We start from the raw sequence: 18278 nt of genomic DNA on the forward strand, positions 1-18278 counted from the left end.
GGAGTGCGCACGGCCTCCCCACCTGTTCCGACGGGAAACAGAAACTGAAAGTGATGTACTGAGCATGGAAGATTAAAAATTACCACCTAATAACCATACAATTAAAACATTCATTTTGTAGTAAATTATGGTATCATTATTTAATTAATGTTTCTTGCCATGATAACAGTGTCAGCTAAGTGTGCATCTATCTATGAAAGAACTCTTTTTGAAATTTATGCTATTCACAGTTTTCTTGTAACTAGACTTCTATTTAAATTAAATGAAGACTAAGTAAAACTCACCATGGAGAGGAATAAAGTCCTGCATTCTGTAGCTTCTCTTACAGTAATGACAACTGCACAAGGCCTCACCCTCCAGGCATGACAGAAGATGCTTCAGGCATTGTAAATTCAAATCCTTGCAAAGTATGACTTTTAGATCATGTAACTGACTTTTGGCACTTTTCTCCTTTATTTTAATATCTGTGTTAAATGAACCCGCCCCCCAATCACATGTAAATTCTTATTCCTATGATAGCTTGATTAGTTAGACTCATCAATCTCCGAGTCCTATGATAGTTCACAAAACTTGAGTGCACATTTTTATAGGTGATGCTATTAGTGATAACATCATTTAGGTCAATGCTTTATGCTCTTAATTTTCAATGTACAATAAATGTTAAGGCCTTAACATCACAATGAAGGAGGTAGCTATAATTTTATAGTAGGATAGTTCAGCAGTCTTTGTATGAAATAATAATCCAAAAATAATTTTATAGTAATAAAAATAGGTTTTACTCTTTGGATATATATATTCTTATATTATGAAAATGTAAATTTTTAAGTTTTGCTGTATACATCTCCCTAGCGACAGAAACTTTAAAATCTATATTGGAAACAATGTCTGGTAGTTAGATGCATATAATTCTTATGCACATGTAAGGTATTCACATACTTTCTTACATCAAGGCTTGACGTGCCCTACTCTCGAGTTGATTATTTTTGTCTATCATTTTAATAACAGAGCCTTGGAAAGATGGTTGAAACAACTGTAATGTCATTATAATACTATGAATGGGCACATTCTGAGAACCGTTCCACACCAATGCCATGAGGAAATCAGTCCCAGCGCTAACATGCCTGAGTTCAACAGTGTCAGATACTGAAACTGTCCCGTTTAGTAAACAATATCTGAAATATACCTAGAAATACAATTTACAGAAATCACTGTCAGCTGCCTAGTCCACTTATGTGCTGATTTCTTTCTTCAATTTAAAATACTTCGTTCTGTTTCTGATGGAGAAGCCCCCAGGACGCTGGAAACAGCCAGACTGTGTACTCTCCGGGACTCCTCAGACACAGCTGTGACTGCTGTGCACGGACCACAATTACCTTTGGTGGTGGTGACCGAAGAAGCGGACGTCAACTTGATTGTCCTCTTTCTGCATGACTTTGGCTGGCCAGAATCCAAAACCTTTCATTTTAGCCCAAACCAGCTCATGATTAGGTATCTGGAAATAAAATGTTTTACCGTGTCAAATTACTTTTAAAGTATCAAATACAAGTATATCATTAACATTAACTACTTAGTCAAGTATAATCCATTATTTTGAAAATATTTCTTTTCTAACTCCCAAACACATAGAACTTTTTTTTCTGGAACTAATTTTACCTTCAATAAAAACACCAAAAAATGAACATTTGCATAAGACTAGCAATATGGATGTTCATTTCTCAGTAGCGATAGGAAAAATATTCTCTTGGTAGATGGTAGCACTTGGAATGAGGCAGTCCCCGAAACCAAGGGCGTGTGAAAACAGGTCCACAGAAGACCCAGCTTAATCCAACACCTAAGAGCCTGTTAGAAACAGGGTTTTAAGGCCTGCTCCTGACATACCGCGTCAGTGATCCACATTTTAACGAGACCCTCACGTGCCTGAGAAGCATAGCACTTCTCTAAGACCGGTGGCCTCTTTCACTTGAGTCACTGGGGGCTGCCCCAGAACACCCACAGGCTTCTTGTCAGCACCCTCCTTGAAATCATGCCACTTTAGGGGAAACTGCATAGCTATAAATATATATAAAGTCTTAGATTTCTTGTAAAAGAACGAGAGGAAAAGCAAAAGTTCACTTTACCATATATTGAGGGACCCAGTGTTTACTCTTATTCTTAAGATCCTCATTTCAAAGCCAGAAATGGATAATGATTCAAGTGTTTTCCCCATGTTTCAGTTTCTATACTCATTAAAACCATATATACCATGATACAAAAAAGATTATTTAGCAAGGATTATAATCTTTAAGCAAATTGGAAACAAACTTCCTTAGGGCAGTACATCACACACTTAAGAAGCAAAAAACAAAAATCACAAAATTTCACATACACAAGGATAGCAGAACCAATTGTCAGGACGAGCATTTGACAAATAGAAGCAATTCTTACAAAGCTGTAGTTCATCCAGCTGAAAAAGAAAAGCAACTATTTTAGCCTACATAAAATATATGTGCGTTAAATTATATAAAACAGATCCATATAAATTAACATTCTCTTTCATGTACATAGTCTTGAATTTTTAAACTTAAATTGTTAAACAAATTTTTAAGTTTTCAACAAATGATACTGGAAGAGCCTGCCACTTTGCTGTCTGAACCATCCCTGTGGTCCCAGACTGCACTTACAGCAGAAGACAAATTCCTGAGCAGGCTGGCATGTTTGACCTCTGTTTCCCAGCCTCGCTGGTGCCTTTCCACTGTTCAGCACTCAGATTAATGCTATTTCCTTAGAAAGGTCTTCCTGATCTACCCCTATCAAATATTCACTACCAATAACAGCAATCCTTACTTTACCTCATTCTCCATTTTAGTCCTTGTTCTCTTTCATAACAGTCTTTTACAACTTACAAAGAAACACATTTTATGTGTTTCTTTTTTTGTCTCCCTCTTCAGAACACAGCTCCATGAACAGGAAGCAAGTACCTTGGATCACATTTTATTCCTCCTAACAGATCAAACGGCATATAGCAGACACTCAATAAATATTTGTTGAACAAATAAAGAAACGAAAGTCAAATCTGAAATGAATTCAAGAAACAAAACTTGCTATGTAAATTGAGACACTTCTGCAAAGATAGTATGGTTACAGGTGAGTGTTTCAAATAAGAAATACCACAAGAAAAACCCTTCCCTAATATGTACAGCCCCTCCATCTGAAAGTAGAGCTTTCCTAGGAAACCTTTCCTAAGCCAAGATGGCGTAAAGTGAAGAAGCAATTACCATTAATTTACATGGGAAAAATTTTTGAGTATTCCCAGACTGAAAAAATAATCTACCAAAACAAACTGAGCTAAAGCAGAGATGCTCAGAGACACAGCTCAAAGCTGTGACCCTCATTGCTGAGTGCAGGTCCTGGGGAAGGAGCATGGCGGCGCCACTCCCACGGCTCGTTGCGTGTGCTGCCTCAATACGGGCTTGCGGCAAAAGAAACATGCTAAACGTTATTTTCACCTTTTCTCTGTAAAAGCAAAAATCCTCCTCAGATTTCTTTGTGTTAGCAAAAACAGGTACTAATGTAGGTCTTTCATAAAAGCAAAGTGCTGTAACTCAAACTTTCCGATAGTAAGGGAAACCTGTATTCCATTTATTGTATAAATATGAACTTTGTTGTCTAGCTGGCTTTTTGCCTGTGTAGTCTAATAGGAACTCAAATTTGAATCTTTCATTCAAAGAGGCTAACATTTATTGAGTGTCTGCCCTGTGCAACACACTTACATGCATTATGTAACTAATACTCTTAAGGGTAGTTACAGAAGAGAAAACATTCTTTATACAAGTTACTTAGTAACTAAATCTAACTCCCAGGACTTCTTTGAGAATAGTTCTTCAAGAACTTCTTTCCTTTCTACTTCCATTATTTCCCATGTATGTTAGACATGGAAATAAAATTATATTCAAAGGAAATGGCAAAATTAAAATGTATACAAGAGTGGAATTCTGAAATAAGTTAATTTGGAATACAGCAAGAGTTTAATTATTAGGCATGGATAGTACCTCATGACATGTGTCTTTATATAGCATCCTTGCTATGTCAGCTTGCTCACTGTCTGCTGTAATTAAAGATAGATATTATCTATTACCAGTCATCTAGAAACACAAGACTATCAAAATTAATACAGTCATCTAAATTTTCCTTCAGTTTGACAAAAGTGGACATACACCATTTAAAATGAAACTGTATATTTTAAATATAGTTCAGGCAGCAAAATAAAATTCTATCGGCAGCTTTAATTTTGTATCCAGTGCAACACTGATTCTACAGGTAAGGAGCGGCCTCTTTCTTTACCTTTGAATGACGGGATTTTAACAGGGAAACGATGGGAATTAACCAAAGTATTTCTAACAAACCTCTCAACTAAGTTTATAAGTTTCTGTATAAAACTATAAATAACAGTTTCATCATTTAGTGTACTAGAGTTTTGCTTTTGGCCAGTCAATTCTATAACCTATGACTGTACTACCAAACATTTTTAAGTTTAAACCCTAACATTATTACTTATAAGTCATTAAAGTATTAATTTTTTAATGTAATGCTTTATAAAAGATATCTCTCAACATGAAATGTAAATGTATGTAAGTAAAAATGCACATAAAAGAAGAAAAATATTCAACCTCCATAGAAAATCACTGTGTTGTGGAGAAGTAGCTGAGCATCAGCTTTGAACTCTTCGTAACTTCGATATTTCCCTTCATTCACTTTCTGCAGAAGGCAAAAAACAAGACAGCAAAAACAGTTACTAGGCAAAATATCTGCTGGCATTCTGCCATTAAGGTCAGAGTGTGGGACCTATCAGGGGTTTCCAGAATGACATTCTGACGACTCCTGTGTCCCACGGTGTTGATGAAATGCACGTAAAGGAAACCACGACTCCACCTGCAGTCAGAAGCCGGCAGAATGGGGAAGCGTGGTAGGCCCAATGCTCTGTGGCCGCTGTTGTCCTCTATATTAATTTACTAGTGTGAACTCTGCAGCCTGAACATCTTATTCTGCAACAATGATAGGAGCTGCTGCTAAGCTTTGTAAATAAGGAAAGCTTTGGTTAATGTGTGTGATAAGACCCTAACTACACACATACCATTTTTATAACACAGGAGAATAAAGATTAAAAAAAAAAAAAAGAACTGTTAGCCTCTATGACAGTTAAATAACTACGAAAAAGATACATTCATAATTCTGAATTAGGACTAGGTACTGATTTATAAACAATTTAAAAATAAAGTCCTAGATGTTTCTCTGTGCACCAAGGCAATGCTAGGGTTTCTTCTGTGTTAGACCAGTGTATGTAAAGATTTCCATCATTGGATCTCTGTAGCTTTGCCTTTAGCTGCCAAAGGGAAGGATTATGGAGGAAATTTGAAGGTTTTTTTGGAGGGGAGGCAAAATTTTGGGAAGAAGGGTATGTGACAAAGTTTCCTAAGAAGTAGCCAAGAGGTATTTTCTTATCCTGGTGATACTCTTAGGCAATCAGCTTGAAAAAAGCTTGGCTTCTAAATGCTGAGGACTCCAAAGAATAATCAAGAATGCACCTTTCTATCAAAATCCTCCAACACCCAACTCAGCTGCCCCTTCTTCACGCAGGCTTCCCAGATATCCGGGCTGGAGGTGCCTGCCTCCTGTCTGATATCTAGGGCTACAGGACTTATTTATAAACACTGATATCCAAGCTCCAGCCTGAATTTCTGATTGTACTGGGCTTGAGGATGCCCAGGCGGTGGCAGTGTCAAGGTGACCCCACATACACCCAGGTGGACAACTGCACCAAGCATTCCCAAAGCACTTCTGTGATTTTGATGTTTGCACCATCATGCCCTGGACTGTAAGCTCCTGAAAGCATAAAAATCATGTCTTCTCTTCATTTTCTTTCCAGTGTTTTTCTCAGGGTCAGCACTTGCTTAAGCACACAGCCAAGACACCATCAACTTACTGGTGTTCTCTATGCCTGTGACGGGAGGCATCAGACTGGGGGGATCTGGGACAGTGCCATGCAGGGAGAGGAAGCCACATGAGCAAAGGCGGGGGCAGGACAGGCAGCTGGGTTCTTCATCCCTCTTCAGAAGATCAGGCAAAGAGGCTGTGGCTGAGGCTACGCCATCTGGGTGCTTGCTTTCATTCTAGGATTTGCCAGCCACTTGAAGAAAACAACCTTCCTTTCCCCTCTTCTTCCACTGAAATGATACACCTTTAGTCTTTCTCAGCAGCTAAGAGGATTAGGAAACCTGTAAGATGATTTAAATTGATTCCTATAACCTCCCTATCAACTACTGTGACCAATCATTAGCTTTTAAAATTTCAAAATGACACATAAGGTATGGAAATATTAATTCAGCTAACTGAATTATGGAAACTGGAAACATGTCAAGGTATTCTATTGGATTTTATTGTAATTTGTAATTAAATATTAGCAAACCCATTAAGAATCCTCAGGGAGAGTAGGTAAAATTAAGCACTTTAAGAATAATTAAGTTTTCTAATTATAATCTTTGTTTTGTTCAAGTTCATTTCATTGTTTCCCAAGACTTTAGATAAATTCTATGCTCTAGTTTTTCCTTTACTACTGCTAAAACTAGGACACCTCATCCAGATATGAATTCTCTACATCTGAAATATTAAATTGACCAGGCTAGAACACATTTTCTTTAATCAACAAGTATCATTAATCTACAGATTGTTTAAAACCAGGCCGTTTAAAAGATGACCCTAACTTGCACTGGAGCGAGCACGTGAGATCTCAAACAGCGGCAGTGTTCACTGCGCCTTTCTGTTGCAGGAAGAGAATGGGCAGGCACACTATCAAGGAGGAATGGCAACTGGATCGCACTCAGCTCCAAGTCGCTGGTCATCTGGGAGCAATGGGGTGTTTCCGAAGCAGGAAGGCAGGCCAGCTTTACCTCCTGTATGGTGGGGACGTCGACTGCTGAGTGTACGAGCCTCCGGTACATCGGGTGTTTGTTGTCCTTCCCCTTTTTATTAAGGTCTATAGCCTGAAACGTCATTAGAGACATCAGTTTTAAACGCGGCTAGGGAGAGACAGGTAAAACATCAATTTCTAAACAACAAGTACTCTAGAACTTAAGAGAAAAATGTGCATGCACTACATAGTTTAACGTGGCATTCCTCTAAGTTTTGATAGAAAGAAGAGTTTTGGAAAATTTAATTTCATTTTAAACACAAATTATCAATGAAAATGTTCATTCTGATAAATGGAATTTAAAAATGTAAATGCTTCTAATCTAATGCAGCTAAAGAAACGCCTGTATTAAAAACAAAGAGCAAATAATGTAAAAGCCTCTATAGAACTATTGAGTGCACAAAAGCAGCATGACAGCAGCAGTCTCCACCCTTTACAGGGCTCTACACACATTTGCTGCCTGTCAGTCATTAACTTTTAAAGAATGAACCAGAGTAACACACACTTGGGGAGACTCTGAAAGACCCCTGCACAGGACTCACCCTCTCCTTCATGCGGGAGACGATGAACCTCAGGTAGGTGCTCATCTCCTGCTTGTTTGTATTTTTCTTCTTGATGCTCTGTTAAAAACAGAAAAGGCCAAATGTAAAATCTGATCATTTATATGTCCATATTCATCTAAAAGACTTCTATATATAAAAGATTATAGTATGCAAAGATTTTCAATGTATGTGATACAGGGAAATCTTTGAAATTTGCATAACAAAAAAGCATTGAATGCAACAAGGTAAGAATCAGAAAATATTATGTTGTACTGGGCATAATACCTTAGAGAATTATGCATTTTTTCTTTTCTTGACATTTTAAAACTTCAACCAATTTTCAGATAAAAATAAATAATGACAATACCAATGATGATGACATCATGATGACAATGTAAAATCACTTCTTTCCCCCAAAAATAAAAAGATGGCTGAAGTCCTTTAGGGGAGCATTTCAAATTAGCAATATGGAATGGTAAATTTCAACATACCATTCTTTTTAATTAAAAAGGTTATTAAAAGTCTATGTCGCTAATGATTATGTACAGTGTAGCTGCACACACCTACATATCTATTTTAAAGTGTTATGGATCTATTCAGTAATAACTCCAATTTCTATTAATCTGGCCTAAAAGCTAATTAGGTTCTTCAATTTCTCTCTCAGAAAATCTAGCTTCACATGAAGAAAAAAAGGATTCTACCTTTTATGTCATTTCTAGACAGCTAGGAAACAAGGACAAGCGTCCCCATTTCCTTAGTCAAGGTTAAGGCATCATGGCAGACACTCCACTGTAGGCAGACGGCCCTGCGGAGGACTGAGGAGGCTGGGCCACTGTTTAATGAATGCTTTAACTTTTTCAGGCCACTAGATTATGATTCTCTGTCCAGTGGTATTACCCCAAAAAGAACTTTATACGCAAGAAGTCATCATAATAGCAGAGGAAGGAGCAAACATTTCTCATGTAACGAGAATTCTTAGGCAGGGCGTAAGCGAACTGATTATACATACACACAAATAAAATATCTGAATAAAAAGTGGAAAAGTATTTTCTTAGCTGCAGACTTAATTTCATATACTTCATGTTTAAAGCGATATCCTCCCTCCACTTCCCACCGGAATTCTTTGGTAATGTACACAGTCAATGTTTCTCTCCTTCCTTAGCTTTATTTTAGGACCTGTACATAGAGCTTCTAAATTTACGCCAATCACAGAGCAGCTTTTCTCACCCCTGGCCATACGCAGACACACTGGCGGAACTTCTATGAAATGCAGGTGGGCTTTACCCCTGAGCATCTGAGCTGGAATTTCTGGGGGAAGGTCCTGTGCTCTGTATGTTTCTTCATTCATTTATCTGTTAACTCCTCAGGTGGTTGTGACACACGGCCAAGACTGAGTACCAATGGTGTAGATATGGAGTGTAAAACGCAATAATATTCCCTGGACCCCAGGTTTATAATCTTTGGGGGAGGGAAGCTTTAATGTAGCTTTCAAATTCTCATTTTTAACAAGATCTCTAGTGATTCTCATGCACACAAACATGTGAGAACTATTAGCGGCTCCCTTCTGTAGGCCAGAGAACAGAGAATGATGCTCTGTTTCTGCATTCTGCAAACCCCACAGGACCTGAAGCACAATCAGCCATTAATGCTTTTGAACAAATGTTCTTCCAACAGGGACATCCTTCCACATAATGCTTTCTACACTAAACAGCTTGATGAACTGTCGGATACAGGGAAGAGAAAGGATAAGAGGGCCAAGAAGGCTGCTTTTTTCTCACTTCTTGGGAAACCTGCAATCCCTTAAAAAGAGAGGAGAATAAAAACAAATGCCTCCAGCTACATGCTCTATCATGCCAACTCCAAAATATTCTGGGTGAACTACTAAAATTGCTAATCCCACATATCACACTGATCATTCAATCATAAATTTGCATAAATTCAGATATAACAGCAATCTCATCACGTTAGGAGTCTTGTAATATTATCTGTGGGGTTATAGTTCTTTCGATAGGTAACATTATTTAGCGGAAATACAGATCAACACTTTAGGTAGTGCTGAAATAGAATTTTAAGTTCATTAAATACTGTGCCCAGACCTTCCCTCAACCAAGAAGGGTGGGAATACTCTCCTCCCGGGGTCTTCCTTTGAATATCACAAGCTCAAGTGGGGAATGAGAGCACTTGCAGCCCATGTCCATTAGTGTTGGGACATCTACAGTCACCTGATTAGTGGCGGTGGGATGGGTGCCTCACTGCATCTACCACATAAGGCTGCCCCGTCTCCAGGGCTGCTGGGTATTTTTCACACATGCACAGAAACATGCTCCTCCCTTCTGCACTCTAAACATCAGCCTATTAAGTACTTCACTGTTAGTCGGAATCTAACCTCTTTAAATTTTTTAGAGCCTTAGAAAATAAAGTAATTCAATGTTTCTCTATGGGTAAAATTTATGCAGTGCTAGAATCAGAATATCCTATCTAAATCATTCTTTCTTTGAAACAAAAACACTTAGAAACAGTCAGGGAAATGCTATTTTACTTTTTTGCTTAAGTTTAGGTAACTCGTGCACTAAATTGTTCATGTAATTCCCCAGTTTAAATAAAGATCTATTTTCAGTTCCTACTTCCTTTTCATAGAAAAGCTACACAAAACATGGATATTACACGCACTCACAATGCTTTCACTTTGGTTTCATCTGCTTAAACATTTTTAAATGAATTGCTAATTTAATGTAGCCATGTGCAACAACATTTCTTTTTGGGAAGACTCCAAATGCACAGAGTTCAGGCTGAGGACCTTAACTTCACAAAAATAAATAATAAACTAGAGGGTGAAAATCTGATTTTGTATCATATTTCAATATGTTCAGAGTCAAGTTGCTAGAGGATCTCTTTTCTTGTAGATGTAGTTACAAGTGATGATAGGAGTTTGGAAAAATGACTGTTTCAGCAAAATGTCAAAGGAGACAAAGGGAATGTGACTTTCATGGCTAAATGGATAGGACCCCCTTCTTCACAGCTCTGATTCCTTCAAACAGCAACTGCACGTACTCCCAAAGGAGTCTGCTACACATTTAATAAAGGGCTACTCAGATTGGGACATCCAACTTCCCTGTTGACCAACTCTGGTTGTGCACTAGAACCACCTGGGAAAGATTTAAAAAACACCAGTGTCCATTTATATAAAGTTCTATCTGTGATGAAAAATAATGGGAACAATGGCTGTCTGGGGGGGAGGGGGATTCAGGGGTCACACCTGTGTTCGGTGGGACTTGGGGGCACAGGTGTGTGTGTGTTTGTCTATTCATCAAACAGTGCATTCAAGACTTGTGCAAATCACTGCAATGTAAATTTTACCTTGAAGGAAAAACTCATCAATGTCACCCAGAGACCTCACTAACACCAGTTTAGGGAGCGGACTGGGCTTTCACAGTCCTAACTCCCAGGTGTTTCTAACATGCAGTCCTGACCAAGAAGCACTACCCAGCATCATAAAAGAGGCTGTTTACTTACACAAATGTGCGCAGTGGTTCCAAATGAAACCTTCACTGCTGTACTGAGAAGTGTCAAGTGCTGTATTTTCCAAAGTTCTCTTTTAAAGCGACATACCAGATCTACTAAGTTTCTCCTTCTACTTACTCAGACAAACAAGAATGTACCTCTCTTATGTTTTAACTCTTTGTTGGTTCTTTGCAGTTACTGTATGAGAAACTTCAATGATTTGGGCTATATAGAAAGACTCACCAAAAGGAGTTTCAGAGCCAAAGAGGATTATTTTTTTGAAAGCCTCCATGTAACTTGTTTATTGAGGTCACAACAGTTTATAACATTGTGAAATTTCAGTTGTATGTTTTTATTTGTCAGTCACCATATATTACTTGTTTATTTTTCCTTTTCACTTGCTGCCCAATACATCTTTTCTGGTGACAAATATGGGACTCTACTGAAGATGTGGGGCAAGAAATGAAATGCATACAAACACTCAGGTTGCTAAGCAAACAGCTGCCTGGATGACACAGAGTTCTGCGTCTGGACCTCCTGCTGCTCCAGGCATGTCCAGGAGGCCGGTAGGAGCCTGCTTCCCAGATGCCCCGGACGCGAGGGCTGAGGAGCTCCCTTAGCAAACTGAAGCAAACAAAAGAGAGGACCCTGAACACATGCAAAATCTCTCTCAATAATTTGTAGGGACAAAACATTTGCTGCAAGACACTTTCATGTTTGCTAAACTTGGAGGCTTTCTTTCTGACACTTTCCAGTGATGATCTAGAGATTCAGCATTTCACGGAAGATCAACAGAGCACTGCAGCGTCTATCCTAGGGCTGCACCATGAGACTTGTGGGTTTTAGGTAATATGTTGTGAGCTGCCTTATGTGACATTCACAGCAGAGTGCTTCAGGTGGTGCCTGTCAACCAAACCAAAACACTTATAGTGGCTTGAGAAAAAGTCAACATAACCAAGAAATTAAAGGAGCAGCTTCAAAGGTCAACGCTGTTCTGTCTGTAACATAACTAAGCAGATAGCTCTTGACAAAAACGTCAGAAAGACAAAAAATAATGCTGTATGACATCTGCATACTGTTTCAGATCCAATTCTTTCGCAGGCTTTGGAACCGTACCTATCTTCTACTTGCAGACCTCAGAATTCCTCAGTACAGGCCTCTCTGTAACACTGCACAGCTCAGAATCTAACAGAGTGCAGCCCAGTAAGTTTGGGTAACTGTTCCTATCACCTGGTAGCATATAGGAGTGACTCTGATCAATATCTACAAATAATCAAGAGAGAAACTTTCTATTACATGGCCAAAGTTGTTGCAACCATTTTCAATGACAATAATTGCATGGCTGAAGCTGTGTTACAAACGTGTGTAAGACATCCACTAAAGTAAGATGCTCTTAAGTACACTGCAGATAACTGAGGGGCTGCTTTCTTCTACTTTAAGGGAAAAATAACAGAAAATCTTGAACATCTTCTTGAGTAAGGGATTCTTAAGCCAGTTAAAAATAATTTCTCGGTTACAGCAAATCAGATGAGTCTGGGTAGATACCACAGACAAAACACGCATGAACTAATTCAGCCACTCTCGGTGACTTATGGTGTTTTTGGCTGGAAGAAGTATGAGCAACTTTTGATCCTGTCAAGGTTTATCCACAGCCGATTATTGATAACAATGCCTAAGCATCATTATTTGAAGGAGCATTCAGGATTACATGGTCTGGAATTTTCAGTGTTGCCCAGGCACCCAGCTTTTCAGTTGTAGAAACACATTTTGGCAGAGAATGAACTTATGGAAATACCATTTCAGTACACCAAACATCCAAAAGAAAGAAAAGTCTGAAATCAGAAATCTGTACGTCTTTTCCTTAGATAATTATTTGTGCTATAAGTTTGGTGCTAGAGTTCACCAAATCTAAGTCCTCAAGTCTGTGACTGAACAAGACAAAGGCTTCACACTTTCTTTGGGATTCTCAATATCCTGAATGGTCTTCCCGCAGCAGGCAAGATCAGAGGTCAGCAAACCTTCTGAGAAGGGCCAGAGAGTAAATATTTCAGGCCTGAAGACACACGGTCTCAACTCTGCCATGATGGTGAGAAAGCAGTCATAACTGATGCATACGTTCCACTAGCATGGTTGTGTTCTAATTAAACTTTTGGATAGTGACATTTGAATTTCTTATAATTCTCATGTGTCACAAAATATAATTCCTCTTTTTTCTTCAACCATTTCATAATGTAAAACCCGTCCTTAGCGCATGAGCAGTACCAACAGGTGGCAGGCTTGATTTGGCCCATGGCCAGAGTTTGCCAACCCCTGACTAGACTCTGAGCCTTGTGAACACAGGGTCCCTAGTGGTCTAGTTCAGGGTTCCTTTGCCATGGCCTTGTACAGCATCTGGCAGGGTAATGGTCAATAAATGGCAGTTGAATGGAACTCATGGCAGTTGTTACTAACCAACTTCACTGCCTACTAGAAAAACTATTTCATGTAGTTGAACTAAACAATACAAGATCCTTCCAAAATGTGAAACACTTATTCATACCCCAGTGTGTCGGCATATTTGTCCACTATAAAACACTTTACTTCTGGTGTGTGAACCATTTCATTGCCAGTTGACACCTAAATATTGCTGCTGGCCTCTAACAACCAAAGGCTGACTTCAATGTTAGTGAGCTCACGATCATCCGAGTATGAGCTGGAAAGCAGATTCCTGAGCCTCGGTCCCAAGGCTGTGTCTAAACAAGCACATCAGGTAATTCTGGTACAGGTGGCCTCTGGATCTTACTGGAGAAACTCTAATCTGCACATAAATTACCTACATTGTTTGAGGAATCAAGAAGCTCCAGGCTCTCCTCTATAACTATCTGTAATCACGGAATAGAAAAGCACCACAATTAATTTTATCTGCACATAAACTGCCTATGTTGCTATGGAAACCAGAGGCTCTACAGTATTCTCTACAAGCACCTGTACTGATGGAATACAAAGGAATCATAAAGAATTTAAAAGAAAACCCAACATTTGAGACTTTAACAGTAGAGCTGCTCTGGTGAAGTGGCCCAAAGTCCTGCCATTTCTCCTCGCATACTGGGACCCCAGGAGCCCATCAAATGACAATCACTCTCTAGGACAATTTTCTAACAGTATACCTATGTTCAGTCTTTTTCACTCCCAGTACCGACATACTGAAATTAACTCTCCTTTACAAGACCAGATGAGCAGAACACCACATCTATTGCCAGTACTAACGGTAGAAAACATGGCTCACCCACTTCCACATGTGGAGTACCTTACATCTAACCATATGGATTCCCTATAGCTCCATCTTAAACTTCCCACAGCCAATCCAGCAACAGTCATTTGCACTTGTTTCCGGCAATAGTTTTTTTTTAAGTTAAAGGAATTTAAATTTAAGTTTAAAAACTTCCTCTTCCTCACAAATATGCCTTCTTACTCACAGGTCAAGTTGGAACTGTGAGGCAATTCACACTGCTAAGGATATCTTGAAGTGGATTCTTGGAGCGTGTCGGCAGACATGACTGCCCACACACCCCTCTCCAGCTGGGAAGTTGGCCCTGCAAAAGACTAATGCACAGTGTTTCCAGACTTGTTCATCCAGATTTACACAAGAGCACCGAATGCTACTCCAGCTGTGTCTGCATTTATTAATTTGTACAAAGTCAACTCTTTCCTCTCTGATTGAGGGCGGCAAGTTTTGGTTAAGTCAGATGATACACTCAGCTTTGTAGCAGCTGGTCTAGGGTGATTTACCAACTATTAGAGCATAGTCTCAAATTAATTCCATGGGCCACAAAACTGACTGATATTGTAAAACAATGTAGTATTTCCAAATCCACCACATCCATATAGTCACAAAGAAATGGCTAAAATATTATTAGCTACAGAGAGGTGTTATACATGTCAGAAATGTTATCATTTTAATATTAAATGCACTTTTGGGGGTAACTTTAAGCTCCTTTGTAGCATATTACAGGGACATAAGAATAGGAAAGGGACATTCATAACAATTTTATGGAACACCAGTTTTGCATCTACTTGTTCCTTCCCCTTTCTACACAACATTAGCCTTGAAAGAATGAACAAGATTCAAAAGGCAGAGGCAGAATGTATTCTTCAGTGGAATAAGTCTTTCCATTCTTCCCTGAAAACAAATTACATCTCTCTATTTTTGGGTCATGGAATGAGTATTTGTTTTCTGCTTCCAGTCAACAGGAATACTACCTGCCTACCTCTCCAATCCTTGTCCCCCAACCTCGGGCATTTGCAGAGACGATAAAAGGAAATTGTGTGTGCTTTGTACATATTTTCAGTTTATCAATACTGGAAACACTAAATAAAAGTTTCTATTTATCTAGATTAAGTTGCAACCATCCTGATGTAGGAAGCAGCCCAACTATCATCTCCTTAATCCTTTAGAGTTCAAAATAAGAGATAAAGTTCAATTAAAATTCTAAACAAACCACCAAAAGATACATCATGAAGACCAAATACACCACCACCCAAAACATTCTGCACTCATAGACCAGCCACTCTGACCATAACACTGTTAAATTCATCATGGGAAGGCAATGTAGAAATATGTTCATTTTTTCTTTCTTGCTTGGGTCCAGTTTCACAGAGAGATTAGAGAATAATACATGAGATTTTATAGTTTTATATCTTAGATCCAATTTTAAGAATCCTCTGGCTTCATCAACGTTCCCATTTCTTTTTCCTCCAGTCAAGCTTGTGATGAACAGAAAATGACCTGATAAAAGTATTTGCTTCGGACGAAGATCTTTTTAAAATTAATTTTCTACTTTTGTTAGTACAAAAATATGATTCAGCTGTCTTTAAAAATTGTAAAAATATTTAATGTTCACTTGTAGTGTTCAATACTATGATTGTCTACCATAAAAAACAAACGAAAACATGGCTTCTACTTCTATTTTATTTAAAAATCAAGTCTCCATTCTAGATTTGTTAATATGTATCTTGAAGGTAAAGGTACTTACTTTTAGGGTGAAAACACTAATAAATTTCCCACACTAACAAAAGAAGATTGACCAGAAAGCAAGAATACAGTTTCAGAGTAGATACATAAGGAATTTATGTTCAAAATATTTTCATTTAGCATTTTGCCCCATTCATTCTGAATACTAAATGAGCATTCTATTTCTGGAATTAAACAGCCGAAAGAATGAAAAATGAATTCAGAAGTAAACTCTATCTCCAGGTTCAAGAAAAGTTTTCATCTTTTTTTTTTTAGCTACCTTAACAATAAAATGTCACAGTGCAATGACTCAAACATAACTCACCCAGAAGCACGTCAACATTAAGTCACTACGTACCCAACTGATAAAACTCTAGGTGGCCTCCCAATGGCAATTCAGCCTTGGTTCAGTCTTAGCAGACCAGTTAAATTCCTTCATTTTCAGTATCTGCCTAATGAGTACACTATAACCCATGCAAAAAATACCTGGGGCTTAATATCCAATTTAGAAGTTAATCTTAAATGCTTTCTATAGACATTTTTCTATATGTCTATTTTCAAAGTATTAAGTTTCCTGTAAAATGTATACCTTCATTCTAAATATTTTAGAGAAGCCACAGTAGTAGGGAAATTTTAGGAACAGTTTCTATTAGTGTGGAAGTGCACTTAGGGGCTCTCTTCCACAGATCTTTGTAGATGACTAGTAGTCAAGAGCAGGGGTCAGAGGAGGAGATGCTGCAAACTTGAGAGTGTTTTTGGATTAGATATAAAACCAAAGTATTTAAAAATTATTAGTAAAATTCTCCTACAGAGATTCTTCATTTCCTAATGTACATTTTCTTGTGTTTCTGTATTTTATGATTCACTAATTTGTATATTAACACAAATTTTAAAATTTGTGATCCTTAAGGAGAGAAAAATGCCATGCGAAATAATTGTGGGAGGATGAGTATTTTCTAGTTTTTAAATACATACTGGAATAATATATCCCCTGTTACCTTGAATAAATTACCTTTTTTTAAGGTCACTTAAATTGACCCTTTCATATAAAAGTCACAATAAGTATGTCATAAAAGCATGTAAAGTGAACCAAAGTTTTTAAGAGGATAAAAAGAATAGTAATATAAAATTTGTATATTATAATATAAAACAATTATAAGAGTCTAAGATAAAAATTTTTGGTGGATTTCACTGAAGCAATATTCTATTTCAGAGACCCCAATATAGAAAAAGAGACAAACAGATCACTGTGGTCCTCCCATTCTAGTACCTTCTATGTGCTCACAGTAAAAGTACATAATACACAATTTAGAGCACTAAATTCTGTTCCCTAATGACATTTTAGTCTAAATATAAAATTTTCACTTACTTGAAATGAAAAGGAGCAGTAATATGAATTTGCAACTCCTCCAAGTTATGAAAACAAAATTCATTTATGCAAGGACCATGAACATATTAAGAGAATAGAGGAAATAGGGGCCCACTTTCAAAATACCTCTCAAAATTGTTAAGCTGGAAAGTAGCAAATATTTTGTTTTGCTACACAGTTTTTTCCCCCTAAAGTTAATCTTCTGACTTTTTACAAGGTACCAGACTCAGCAAACGCAGCACTATCAGACATTACAGCCATGGATCAGTGCACTACATGTTATGTTACGCTACACTGTATCTTACAGCCACAATGCAGTGTTTGCTATACAACCCTCTGTGTACACGAGGCAAAAGAGGGGCAATGGGGAACAAACTGATTTATATCCTTCCTTTAGAATTCTTCAAAGTCGTAACTATGGCTCCATAGGGAGAACAAATGCCAGTACACTTATGAGACTGACATTTTCTACCAAAGATACTTCCCTTGGAGTAGCACAGGCATTGAGAATATGCAGCTCTAAAACTGCACTGTCTAAGACAGCAGGTAGCCATAAGCCACACGTAGTTCCTGGGTCTCATGGGCCACTTCAAGTGTTCAATAGACACATGTGGCCAGTGGTTCCTATTGGATAGCAGAGACAGAACACTGCCATCCTCACAGAGAGGTCTACCAGACAGTGCTGCTCTAAAAGGCCACATGGTTCCCATGACAGGGTGGTCCCAGGATTTCTTATAACATGTTACCTTGCCCATATACAAAAAAATCAAGTAGTCATTACTTAAGCACTATTATGATGTCCACCAACAGGACTGGAGGCCAGCAAGCATGCGGTGCATGCACACACACACAAACACACGTGTGCACATACCCACACACACAGACACATACATGCACACACACACATATACAACAGACACACCCTCGCCCCCC

At 38.3% G+C, this 18278-nt stretch overlaps 1 protein-coding gene across 14 annotated transcripts in view; it reads right to left on the reverse strand.

Moving 5' to 3' along the window:
• Positions 1-18278, reverse strand: part of ZMYND11 (zinc finger MYND-type containing 11) — a 116341-nt gene that overhangs the window by 11971 nt on the left and 86092 nt on the right. For 11 of the 14 annotated variants that reach the window (XM_046678579.1, XM_046678585.1, XM_046678587.1 and 8 more), the window contains 6 exons: positions 7486-7563; positions 6924-7016; positions 4647-4734; positions 4029-4084; positions 2366-2443; positions 1374-1492 (listed from right to left, as the gene is read on the reverse strand). In XM_046678579.1, coding sequence (XP_046534535.1) covers positions 1374-1492; positions 2366-2443; positions 4029-4084; positions 4647-4734; positions 6924-7016; positions 7486-7563 — 512 coding nt within the window. The remainder of the gene's footprint in view (positions 1-1373; positions 1493-2365; positions 2444-4028; positions 4085-4646; positions 4735-6923; positions 7017-7485; positions 7564-18278) is intronic. The other 3 variants (XM_046678582.1, XM_046678588.1, XM_046678584.1) reach the window with 1 other exon arrangement.

This window comes from Equus quagga, chromosome 12 (assembly GCF_021613505.1).
Source record: "Equus quagga isolate Etosha38 chromosome 12, UCLA_HA_Equagga_1.0, whole genome shotgun sequence".
NCBI lineage: Eukaryota > Metazoa > Chordata > Mammalia > Perissodactyla > Equidae > Equus > Equus quagga.